Genomic DNA, 12,470 nt, shown 5'->3' on the forward strand with positions numbered 1-12,470 from the left:
TCTTTCCTTATATTTTGTTATATTCATTAGTTATAAATAGCTTGCCATGTTTTGTTTCTACCACCCTCCCAGCCTACCTATGGTAGTTATTAAAAAGCAAAAGCATGTATGGCAGAGATTGTGGTTAAGCTGATGCTTCAGATACACACAGGACTCTGGCTCATACTTGGGAACTGGCCAGTTTTCAAGGGTCGGAAGAATGCCAGCGGAGGTAGCTGTGCCAGGAGGAAGGAGGTTTCTGGTCACTGTAAATTATGGCCACTTTGGAATTCAATACTGCATTAAATCTGATTGAATTTACCTGCCTCTGCTGATGGGTCTCAGATCTTCTGGCAGGCCATGTACCAATGTGGAGAGGCAGTGCTTGTTGGATACCAAGCCTCGGTGGGGAAGGAATAACACGTTGGTAACATGGGAGAAGAGGGCCAGTAGCTGAGATAAGGGGGGTAGGGAGGCTGTAAGTTGTCTAGGTAGTAGGGGATCTTGGCAAATCAGGTAGGTGGAAGACATCTTGATTGGGGGAAGGAGAAGACCCTCCTGAAGCAGGGCTAGGAGATGAGAGGTGGGAGAGTTCAGCTTAACATCTTAAAACTCTCCAGGCACACACATGAAGCCTGATACTTCTTAGGACCAAAGACTTTTCGAAAGCATGATTTCCTACGCTGCAGATCTGCAGTCTTCACCTGCTGCTGCCAGGCTAGCCATAACCAATATGCTGAGTGGGCTTCCTAGAGGCTCCCCTTGCTTTCAGTAATTTGAGAAAAGAAGCTCTGTCTCTGCTAATGAAACAATTGTGGGGGACATGATGCAGAGGCCATTAAATCAAAAGAGTTTAAGCATGAGAGCTGTTCCGGTGTCCTCTTGGTGGATTATATGTGACCAGGCTTCCCATATTTTATGAACGTGTTTGTTATTCAAAATTATTCAGTGAATGCTTATAAAAAAATATCTTCTGCCTTGGGGACTGCTCATAAACTATTCCCCCGCAACTGTAGTTTCAAGTATTGATTATTCTTAACCCACTATTCACCTTGTATCAACGTTATATAAGTCACACAATATCATTTCTGCTCTCTAAACTGGTGACTCCCAAATAGGGTAACCAGACATCCCGATATTAAGGGCTTTGCCTTATACAGTAACTCCCCACTTAATGTCTTCTCACTTAACATTGTTTCGATCTTACGTCCCTGCTCCATTACAGAACGTGCTCATTTTAAGTTACGCAATGCTTCGCTATTACCTCATTTGGCTGCCTGCTTTGTCCACAGCTGGCAGCCCCCCATCAGCTCCGCCAGCACCTCCCGCCCTCCGGCAGACCCCATGTATCAGCGCCTTCCCTCTCATCCCCCCACCCCCTGCCCGCAGCAATCAGCTGGTTTGTGGCATTCAGGAGGCAGGGAAGGGAGGGGGAGCCTGCGCACTGAGTCCTTGCTCCTCCCCCTCCCTCCTGAATGCCTCAAACCAGCTGATTGCCATGGGCAGGAGGGAGGGGTGGAGAGGAGCGAGGACTCAGCGTGTGGAGTAAAGGGGGAGGAGGTGTGGGGAGAGAAGAGGCAGGTTAAGGGTGGGGGCTTGAGGGAAGTGGTGGAGTGGGCTGGCCTAAGGTTGAGTCTCCTGCTCTTGGTGCTTGCACAATAGGGGAAACTGCCGTTGCTGCTGCGCAATGTGCTACTCCTAACCTATGGCACCTTTAGCCTCCTTGCCTGCCTCATTGTCCGCAGTGCCGGTGGGCTGTACCTGTGTGGGGTAAGGCGGGAGCACCTCCCATTGCCTCATACCCAGCAATGATGATTGTAATATAAAATTGTTTTTTTTAAATTGTTTAAAACTTATACCTGTATTAAATTGCTTGCTTAAAATTGTTTAAAATGTATATGATGCCTTTTGTCTGGCAAAAAAAAAAAATCCCTGGAACCTAACCATCCCTCCCTGCCCCCCACCATTTACATTAATTTGGGGAAACTGGAGTCACTTAACATCGTTTTGCCTAAGGTCACATTTTTCAGGAACATAACTGCAACGTTAAGTGGCGTGTTACTGTATAAGCAACTAGAAGATCAAAGCTTCCCAATATTTCATACTTGCTCTCTGGTCACTGTACTCCCAAACCCAAAAGAGCTTTCAAGAAAGGTGCATATGATCATTTCCAAAGTGAATACCTCCTGCAAACATATATCTGAGTACAAGTATTTGCAATACTTTCTCTTTCTGAACAAAACTTTGCTTGAGTGAATGTTCATAGATATTGAATAAGAGAAACAATGGATGTTATCTAAGCCAATTTGTGATTTTCATTTGAGCAGAATTTCATGAATCCTTTTTTGCAGCATTTGTTTGACTGTAGTCCAGATTAGTCTGAAACTTCCAGATTTCAGAGAAATTGTAGATAGAAATCAGGCAAAATATACTTCCTTGCAATTATAGAAAAAGTTAAACAAACCAGGAACACACTAGATCTTTTCTGGGAATTGTGCAGGTGACAGATACAGTACAGTATACCCTGGTGATTATAGTTTTGGTGTATGTAATTGTCCACTGGATGTCACTGTTTCTCTACAGAAAGGAAAAATAGGTGAATTATAAAAGACATGTTCCTTTTGGATACCTCCTCTTTCCTTTCTTCTGCCCAACCAATGGCATGGTAATACTCCCAGACAAGATGATCCTCAAGGCAAAAGACATGGCTTTACACCAGTGGTTAAGCTAGGGGAAGGGCAGTAAAACACCCATTATTTCAGACTATGGGAAGCTAGGAAAAACCTTTGGTATAGGGAGGTATTAGTAGTATCAGTGGAATTCTAAAGCTGACAGAGGCTTTATAGGATGGTAAAAAGAGAGACATTAAAAATGCTTTGGAAAAGAGCATTTCCCCTATCCATCACCCACTACTGAGGCTTTATTTTTACAGCCTTTTTGAAAGTGATTTACTGCTTCTTTCATATATCTTTTAATTTGCTTCTAGGTGAAGCAGTAAATTTTGCAATTCAGCATGCTATGTCTGAAGCCCATGGAGGAAGACCCAATGCATCAAAGATAGCAGTGATCATTGTATCGGAGAAATCAGAGGATCCAGTGAACTCTGCTGCATATTCTGCAAGCATCAACAGTAAATTTTATCACTTTTCCATTATGTTTACCGATTTGCTTAATTTAAGTAATAAGTTTGGATGGAGAGTAAATAAATCCAAACGTTGGCATGATGTTATGAGTGCAGTGATTCAGTGTGATTGTTTACTATTTGGTAGAGATGAGTCTTAACAAAACCACCAGATCCAGAGGCCCCTAAACTTTCGGGAACTGCAAGTACAGACCTGTTATTTGACAGCTTAGCAGACATAGGTCTCACTCCATTTACAGCTTTTCACTCTCTCAGTACCATTGTGGATTTGACTAGATTACAGTGGCGATATTTAAATGTCATAAATTTAGACTCCTTTACATCGAGACAGTTCTTGTAAGGTTCATAAACAGAGTAAGAAACAGTAGCTCAAATTCTGCCATAACTTATACATCCTGTAAGTGTGTCAATATGTACTGTATGGGGCTTTATAACTCGTGTGACCATAGGCACTTCACCTCTCTGTATCTGAATTTCCTCACCTGTAAAATGGAAATAACAACACCCTCCTTTTCAAATTACTTTGTAATCTACTGATGTTAAACACAATCTAAATGCTCAGTGTTGCTGTTTTTGTTTAAATGAGTTGAAATAAAGAAAACAGCATGTCCCCAATGATCAAAGCTTTAGTTCTTCTAAACATTTTCTGAATGTCTCCAGCTTCTTCATGTTGACCTTGCATGATCTTACAGTGGTTATTGTAACTATAAGTCTCATAATAACTATTACAGTGATTTAGAACATAGTAATATATGTGCTGAATTGCCTTCAGCCTATTGGGAGGGAATAATATGAATAATACTTGAAACTAACTGTTAGAATTCTACTCAAAGGTGCAAATCAAAAGCAAGGAGGCTCCCTTCTTTTCCATTACACTTTTAAAACCTGCTTCCTATTTCACAGGGGTGACCTTGTTCCCAATTGGTGTTGGAAATAGATACGATGAAGAGCAGCTGAGGACATTAGCTGGGCAATCTGGTACTGACAGGATCATTAAGCTAAGACGATTTGAAGACCTTCCTGACATGGTCACCTTGGATGATGCATTTGTCCATAAACTGTGCAAGGGTAAGTTTCATGTAGTTTTTTTAACTTGAGCCAGAAAGACAACCACCAGAAATGATGAAGACAATGTACTTTATACAATATACAGAAGTATTTCCCTACTCCTTTCATTACCTTAATCTTTAGTTAATTTCAGACAAAAGCCCACCAATTTTCTCATTTTCAGATGTCAGCCAAATGATACTTAGTCAGATGGTGTTTCATTGACATTCTACATGAGTTCTCATTTGCACAGCCAGAGTCACTTAGCATGGTGACTGATTCCGACTGTTTCCAGCATAGTACTAATTACTATTCTACTTCATCAGCTTTCAGAGAGCATTTTTAACTTTAGCCCTGTCCTTTAGGCTGTGGATATTATCAATACACAGGATGGATCACTACTTGGATGAAAGACCACCAAGGAAAGCCATAGCAGTAGCAGTTGGCATTGACGACTCTCCATGGGACATTAGTTCCCTACTGAAGAAAAATACCCCAAGCATGGTATTAGGGGGAAGTTTGTTAGTGGGGATGCCAGCTTTAGGGTAAGATGTAAAACCAAAGTTCTAATCAGTTGGGATCATTGAAGATCCCTCAGAACTTTATGCATTCTTAGCTGTGATCTAAGGGTCAAATCTGACTTACTCATTTTGCCTAATTAAATTCCCCCGTTGTTCCAGATTTGGATTTCATTCATATCACTTTCTGTCCTTAACTATGGTTGTACATTGCCATAACATACATTTAGATGTTAAAGAACTGCTGTGTTATGCTCCTGGAACTGGCAAAGTGAAGCCTTTATATACTGGTCACCTTTGAAAACTTTCCAGTTGCCATAGACAAAATTACTTGAGTACTTGTACTATTCTCTGTGGGTGAAATCATGGCCCCATTGGAGTCAATGGGAGTTTTGCCATTAACTTCACTGGGGCCAGGATTTCACCATATGTATTTTCAGTATAGGAAAACTTCACATTATACTGAGGCAACTTGGGTGACATTGGGCAAATCACTAACCCTCCCTCCGACTCTGTTTACCATTCTGTAAAATGGGAATAATGACAGTGACCTCCTGTGAATAGTGCTACAAGATCCATGGATGAAAAAACAATATATAAAGCTAGGCAGTAGTAATATTATTAGACAAAATTGGCATAGTAAGGGCACCCTATGCATGTGGGTGTACATGTATATATGTGCATGTGTATACACATACTCTTTGCATTTTTAACCTATTTGATTGCTTAAAAATTGCTTTCATGAGGACAGTCAGGTCTGTGTTGTTGTTCTTCTAGACAGATAATAGTACATTCTAGAGGAAAATAGACTTCAGCAGATGTCCTACTTGGCCTTCAAACAGACCAATCAACAAAGCACCTGCGTTTCCTGAGGGTGTGTGTATGCTACGGGGACTATAGTGGCACAGATACAGTGCTATAGCTATGCCACTAGAACACCACAGCATAGACCGGACTACAACAGTGGAAGGAATTTTTCCATCCTTGTAGGAACTCCACTTCTCCAAGCAGCAATATGTAGGCTATTGGAAGCATTTTTAATTGACCTTGCTGCACCTATGCTGGGTGTTAGGTCGGCATAGCTGTGGTGCTCTAGGGTGTGGATTTTTCACACCCCTGAATGCCATAGCTATGTCAACCTAAGTTTTAAGTGAAGACCAGGCCTTAGTTTCATGGAAAAGTAAACAGGCTCTATTAATGACTGTCCCCCTACTAAGGAGAAGAGGTGGCTACCTGGTCTGATATCTCCTGCTATGTTGAGCTCTGCCTCTAGCAAGCTGGCAAGGAGCACTGATGCAGCTAGCCATGTTTGTATACTAAAGTTACAAAGATCAGAACTTCTGTACCTATGGCTTCTGTGCAGAAATCCAAGTGTGTATCATTGTGGGGCCTATTTACACCACGCTTACTCACCTAGAATAATGCCAAGCTGTGTCAGTAATCCCAAAGATGTCAATGGAAGAAATGGCAGAGTGAGATATTATGTAACTTAAGAAAAGGAGGCAGAATCAGGCCCTTTGTGAATGAGGATTCCAGAACATAAATTTTTCTGTGCAGGTTTATGCACTGAGGCCTATATATCCATAAAGATTTCAGATAATTAAAGCTGGGCAGTAAACCAAATAAGGACTTCATCCAGGAACAAGACCAGAAAAAATATCACCGTGTAAAAATAGTAAATTCATCTGTCAATATTTTGCCAAATTCTCAGGAACTGGGTTTATTTCTGGGCAATATTTTTCTACTATTGTCCCAAGTCAGTCGTTATATAGGGCCATATTTTTATTGGTATTTATTTGTATTGTGGTAGCACATAAGTGCCTCAGTCATGGACCAGGCCCCAGTTGTGCTAGGTGCTATATAAACATTTGCCAGCTTTGCCCTTGCTGAATAGTACTTTACTACATGAGAAGTCCCATTGAAATTAATGGGACTATTTGCAGAGTAAAGTACTGCTACCTGTAAATCAGGTGTGTTTGGGGGAGGGGACAGAATCTGGCTTATAGAGATTTAATCAATCTCCACTGAGATGACATCTGGCATTTTAAAATCTCTCAAGTAGCTGCCATTTTCTTGTTAAACAATGAGATTTCAAAGATGTATTTCCTCCCCTGTGCCCCTATAAAATGTGGGATTTCTTTCCCAAAATTGCTTCCCTTCAAGGCCCAGGATGGGAAACAGGAAGCTGAAATCAGTGACCATTTTCTTATTGCAACTTATATGACCTATCAGGACTGGAAACAGGAGGTCTACGCTGTTGTATAGCTGGTATCTCCCCCTTCCATTGGGTCTAGGGTTTTGGACTAAAGACTCAAGCTTGGATGCCTAAAGTCAGGTACCTAATTCTGAACAACTTGGCTCTTGCTTGTATCAGCAGTAGATACTGAGATATTAGAACTTAAAAGTATGTCATTGTTCTGAACACGAAAGTTATCTTGTATCATTTTTTAGAAGTCTCTTAAAGTAAGTAAGTTACCCCTTCCTGGAGTAATTGTACTAACAGAGCCTGGCATTACAGGTGGAAGCATACCATAAACAATAGTGATCAAAAAGATTTAAAAGCTTTCTCAAATATTTGCAAAATACAGTACTGCTCCTGTAGAATATGAGATATATAGATGATATATCCTGGAGTAGTGTAGTATGGTGTGGAAGGTTTGCTACTTATGAGGAATGGGGACACCCCAAACATATGCCCACCAAACCATTATGCCACAGTACCCCATTAATTAACAGAAATTAATTCAGGGAATTTCCGTGGCCTGTTTTATATGGGAGGTCAAACTAGATGATCACAGTGTTCCCTTTTGGCCTGGTGATCTAGGAATCCATGAGTCCTATATTAATATATTCCCCTTGTTTCATTACATGTTTGTACACATACATGTAGAGGCTCCAGTTCAATAAGGTACTTTAAGAATATCTGTTTTAGGATTTTATATTGCTGCCCATCACCATAGAATCAGAGCAGAGTATGCCTAAATTTAAGCATGTGAGTATTCTCATTGAAATCAGTGGAACTACTTGCATGCTTAAAGTTATCTGCATGCTTAAGTATTTTGCTGAATTGGGGCCATGTTCTTTACTTGTATCTATTTGGTAAATATACCATATACTATATTATCACATGTTAATCACTGAGAGTGTGGTCAAGACTATATGAGGTGCAGAAGCCGGCATGGACCCTACCCAAAGGAACATACAATCTAAGGCCCTGATTTTGTGTTGAACTCTACATAAGCAGACCTTTATGCCAATTCAGTGCTCATTGCAGGAGTGCAGCCTAACTGGTAACTGCTATACATGCAGATTGTTTGTAAAGTGCTTTGGGATTAAAGATACTGTGTCAGTGTGAGATGATGCTACGAGTAACCAGCTTTGTCTATTATGTGATCTCCTCTTGTAAGAACATAATGTAAGAACAGCTATACTGGGTCAGACCAAAGGTCCATCTAGTCAAGTATCCTGTCTTTCGACAGTGGCCAGTGCCAGGTGCTTTTGAGGGAATGAACAGAACAGATAATCATTAAGTGATCCATCCCCTGTCGCTCATTCCCAACTTCTGGCAAACATTTTGGGCAGATGCGTGCAGTCCTCAGGGGCAAATTCACAGGGTATAAAACAAGAAAATCTCTTAGTCTAAGTTACATTTTAAAAGATAGAATCAATATTTTAGTGGATTCAACCTAAGATCCTGGACAGCTGAGATGTAAGCCAAATATATGTCTTTTTCTCTTTCAGAGCCTGCTAGAGAATGTATTGATGAGGATGGGAATAAAAGGAGAGTAAGTGCATTTTTTTGTATCCTCCATCTCCCTTTCAAGTAAAATATTGTAGAGCGTCTGCACTGGAACATGAATGTCTCTGTATGTGCTCTGCCTGCACCCCCCAATATGAATTGTTCTTCAGTAATGATTGCTGAGAATGCAAATACTAGTTTACTAAGTAGAATAATGGGAGCATGCTGCACAATTTTTTTTCTCCCCGATGGCACTTGATCCTGTAGTGTGCTGAGCAGTGTTCAAGGAGGTGCACACAGAGCCAAAGCACTAGCACTCAGGGCTCGACTTCCCTGAGAGAAAAGTGTGGTTTTTAGCCCACTGTGAAAATATACAGGAGACAAGACCATTTAGATTTGTCATGAGTTAAACTCGACAATGGGGGCCAGATGGGGAAATACAGTACTGACTTTGCTGAACTACCTTGTAGTAAACACTACAGGTGCCCTGTCTCCACTGAAATTAGTGCATATTTGTTATTTTGCTGTAAAAGGGACTTTTTAAAGCAGTGACGACAAAGCCTCAGTGCTTGAGTGGAGAGGCTTCTGCTAATCCACCACGTATCATCTGCTAGGGACCAAGGCCCAGTCTATACTAGAAAATTAGGTTGGCATAATTGCATTGCACCCTTAAGTGACATAGTTAAGCTGGTCTAAGTCCCTGTGTAGACAGGGACTCAGGGAGATGGACTGCCTACGCTGATGGGAGAAACCCTCATGTCGGCATACGTAGTGTCTACACTGAAATGCTGCAGTGGTGCAGCTGTGCAACCATAGTGTTTTAAGTGTAGACAAGCACTGTAGGCTCCATCCTGGGGTTAATCTTGATCAGTTAATGTGTTAAAACTATAATTGCCTTGCCTATGCTAGTTAATGTATTAAAATATAATTTTTTCCTAGTGTAAGCATAACCGTAGAAAGACAGGATGTGGCCAGAGCATAATTTCTTTTGAGTATGTCTCGATTCAGAAAAAGGTGTGTTTTAAAATCGATGCTGCCTCATAGTATTGACTCCCAGAAGTCAACATCATAATAAAATTGTTAAACTGCATGTTCATTAGGTGCTAAGTGGGGTTAGCTGGCTCAAGGTAAAAAAAATCATCATTATTCCTAGTCCAAACAAAACTAAATACAAACCAGTTAATATAAATGATGAGCCAAATTTGCAGCCTCCAATTTGTAGGGGTAATTTGCACATGAATTTTTTGTATCCATGTTTGGAATCTCCACATTTATACCTCTCCCTACCTAGCCACAGATGCAGATCATGCAGTTAGAAGCTCAGATCCTTAGATTTACACCTATAATTCATTTTGTTAGTGAAAAATTGCAGGCAAAAATCATGGGTTCCACATGCCCTGCAAGAAGAAAGGCTGGTGCCTGGCCTATCTGAAATTGTACCCTGCATTGGAGTCAGGGCCGGCTCTAGGCACCAGTAAACCAAGCACGTGCTTGGGGTGGCATATTTTCAGGGGTAGCATTCCGGCCATCTTTTTTTTTTTTTGCTTCGGGCGGCAAAAACCTAGAGCCGGCCCTGGCAGCAGCAGAGCATCTTGTGTCGGGGGCGCCCTGAGGCCGCTGCAGTTGATGCCACCAGCCAAGGGGGAGCAGCGCCCACACCTTGTAGCTGTGCCAGGCAGGCTCCGAGCAGGGGACACTCTGGCCGAGGGCAGCCCTGTGGGGTGCACGGAGCTGCCTGCAGGTGCCACAGGGCGGCTGCCCTCCAGCCGGGGCTGGGCGAAGCAGCCCGATACTCCCAGGGGCTGTGGCAGGGTGGCCAGAAGCAGCAGCAGCAGCAGGGCCATAGAGGGCAGGGCGCTGCTGTGCGGGGCCTGCGTCCCGCTCTCTGGGGTAGCCCTGCCCTGGCTCCTCAGTCCCCTGCTGGGGCCATCCCCCCGGCTCTGCCCTCCTGGGTCTCGTATGGTCCTGGAGGTGGGAGCCCCGGCTGGAGGGACCCTGGGCTGAGGCATGACCCGGGAGCCCCACTGCTTATCCCGACCCTGCCAGCGCCGGACCGGCTGGAGGTGATGGGGGAGTGGGCAGAGTCAGCACTGGTGGTGGGGAGCCCAGCGCTGGGGTGCCAGAGAGTACGGGTAGGGTGGGGTGGGGGGGAAGAGAGAGACCAGGGCTGGGGCAGCACGGGATGTGGGTGGGGGAGTGCACTGGGGGTGGGGGGATGAGACTCCAGGGCTGGGGTAGAGGGACAGCCAAAAATGTTTTGTTTGGGGTGGCAAAAGACCTAGAGCTGGCCCTGATTGGAGTGGTGGCCTTTTTAAGGATCTTCTGTTATTCCTACTACCAGCCAGGAATAGTGGCTTTTAGAAGACACTGAGAGCAGAGATAGTTATAGGAGCCAAATACTGCCTCAGAAATGTGTCCACAGGTGCTTGTCATAGAACATACAGACCCCAAGTTGTCCCAGACACTAAAACATTAACAGAGAGACTAGTTACCTCCTCAGGTGGGGCTGATTGGTGGCCCTGCAACAGCTAGGGAAATGAAAAGGCTTCAGGCCAGAATGGAAGATCAGCTGTCAGAAAGACTGAGGAACCACTGAGTGCAGAGTTGTTTAGTAGTGGACTAGTGGGAAATGGACCTCCAGAAGAAGAGGATCAGAGTATGAGTCTTGGAAACAGTCAACTAGGGAGGTGTGGTAAGAAGCAGTCCAAGGAAGCAGTAAGGACTTGGTTCCAATTTCTTAATACAGGGTCCCTGGATTGCAACTCAGAGGAGTGGGTGGGACTGGGAACACCTGTCATTCTCAGCAAAGGGGTTATTAAGGCCTGAGAAGCAAAGAGGCCTGAGACTGTTGACTCTTCACAAGGATTACTTGCCTCCTGACTCAAGAGATTTTTACATGCTGAGGAGGAACATGCTGGGTAAGGGGGAGGAGACTATTAATATTCTGTCTGGAGTCATAATGAGAAAATAAAGACACAGGGCTAAATGGTGATTGGCCAAACAAAGGGAAAACTGAGTCAGACTTGCCATTAAAAACCTAATAGCAGTGTGGGGCACCAGAGGCTGAAAGCAACCCCCTGGGCAGTGCTAATAAAATACTATCCCTCATAGTTAACTTCTCAATGCCTTCTGATGTGTTTTGGGCATAGAGTTGTTGTACAACCACCAGTCTACAGCACCTGCTCCCATTTCTCTTCTTTCATCTTATTGGCTCATGAATAACAAAAGCAGCATCTTCTGCAGCTCCATCTCTAGCACGGGGCTGCCCTCTCGCAACACTCATCCACATCCCTGCTTGATCAAGCCCTTATCAATACAGATTTAGGATCCCTTCCTAAATTCTAATAGGATGGGACCTTATGCCTGATCTACAAGGTGCTAAGTGGGTTGCTGCAGGAGGTGCATTAAAATTTGTTAATCTCTAAGGTGCCACAAGGAATCCTCATTGTTTTTGCTGATACAGACTAACACAGCTACCACTCTGAAACCTAAGCCATTATAAGACACCTTTAAACCAATATAACTGTATTCAGAGTAGATATAGCTATAATGGTAAGATATCACTCTCCTAACCGATACAGTTATATCAGGAGAACTTTTCCAGTGTAGATCAACCCTTGATGATAAAACCCTAATAATAATAATAATAATAAAAAGCTATCTTCATGAGTTCAGTGAAGGTGCCAGGCCTTCTGAGCTGAAGGTCCTCAGTTATAGGATGAGTATATCAATCTAAATAAATAGATATGGAGCTCCCTCTGAGAGGAAATTTGCCTGGGTCGTCCTCTGTCATTCTGGGAATCCCATCTGTTTCAGATGATTTATCGTGGACAATTCTGGAGCCTCTGCTATTGGTATATGTGTTTTGTGTGTGTGCACGCACATGCTTTCTATCCCATTTTCCTCCTCCAACATTTCCACATCAGTTGGGAGTTAGCCGCTGTTTGTTGCTTTGAGGGTCACTGGGTTTCCCACTGTGCCAGATTCCTTGGCTGTGTCTGGACAGTTCTTTTAATTGAATTTTTTAATGTGTTGTGCTTTGGTT

General features: G+C 43.1%; 1 protein-coding gene across 3 annotated transcripts in view; it reads left to right on the top strand.

Moving 5' to 3' along the window:
- Positions 1-12,470, top strand: part of VWF (von Willebrand factor) — a 250,196-nt gene that overhangs the window by 151,757 nt on the left and 85,969 nt on the right. For all 3 annotated transcript variants that reach the window (XM_050965078.1, XM_050965096.1, XM_050965087.1), the window contains exons 31-33: positions 2,966-3,109; positions 4,025-4,189; positions 8,428-8,471. In XM_050965078.1, the coding sequence (XP_050821035.1) occupies positions 2,966-3,109; positions 4,025-4,189; positions 8,428-8,471 (353 nt within the window). The remainder of the gene's footprint in view (positions 1-2,965; positions 3,110-4,024; positions 4,190-8,427; positions 8,472-12,470) is intronic.

This window comes from Gopherus flavomarginatus, chromosome 1 (genome assembly GCF_025201925.1).
Source record: "Gopherus flavomarginatus isolate rGopFla2 chromosome 1, rGopFla2.mat.asm, whole genome shotgun sequence".
NCBI lineage: Eukaryota > Metazoa > Chordata > Testudines > Testudinidae > Gopherus > Gopherus flavomarginatus.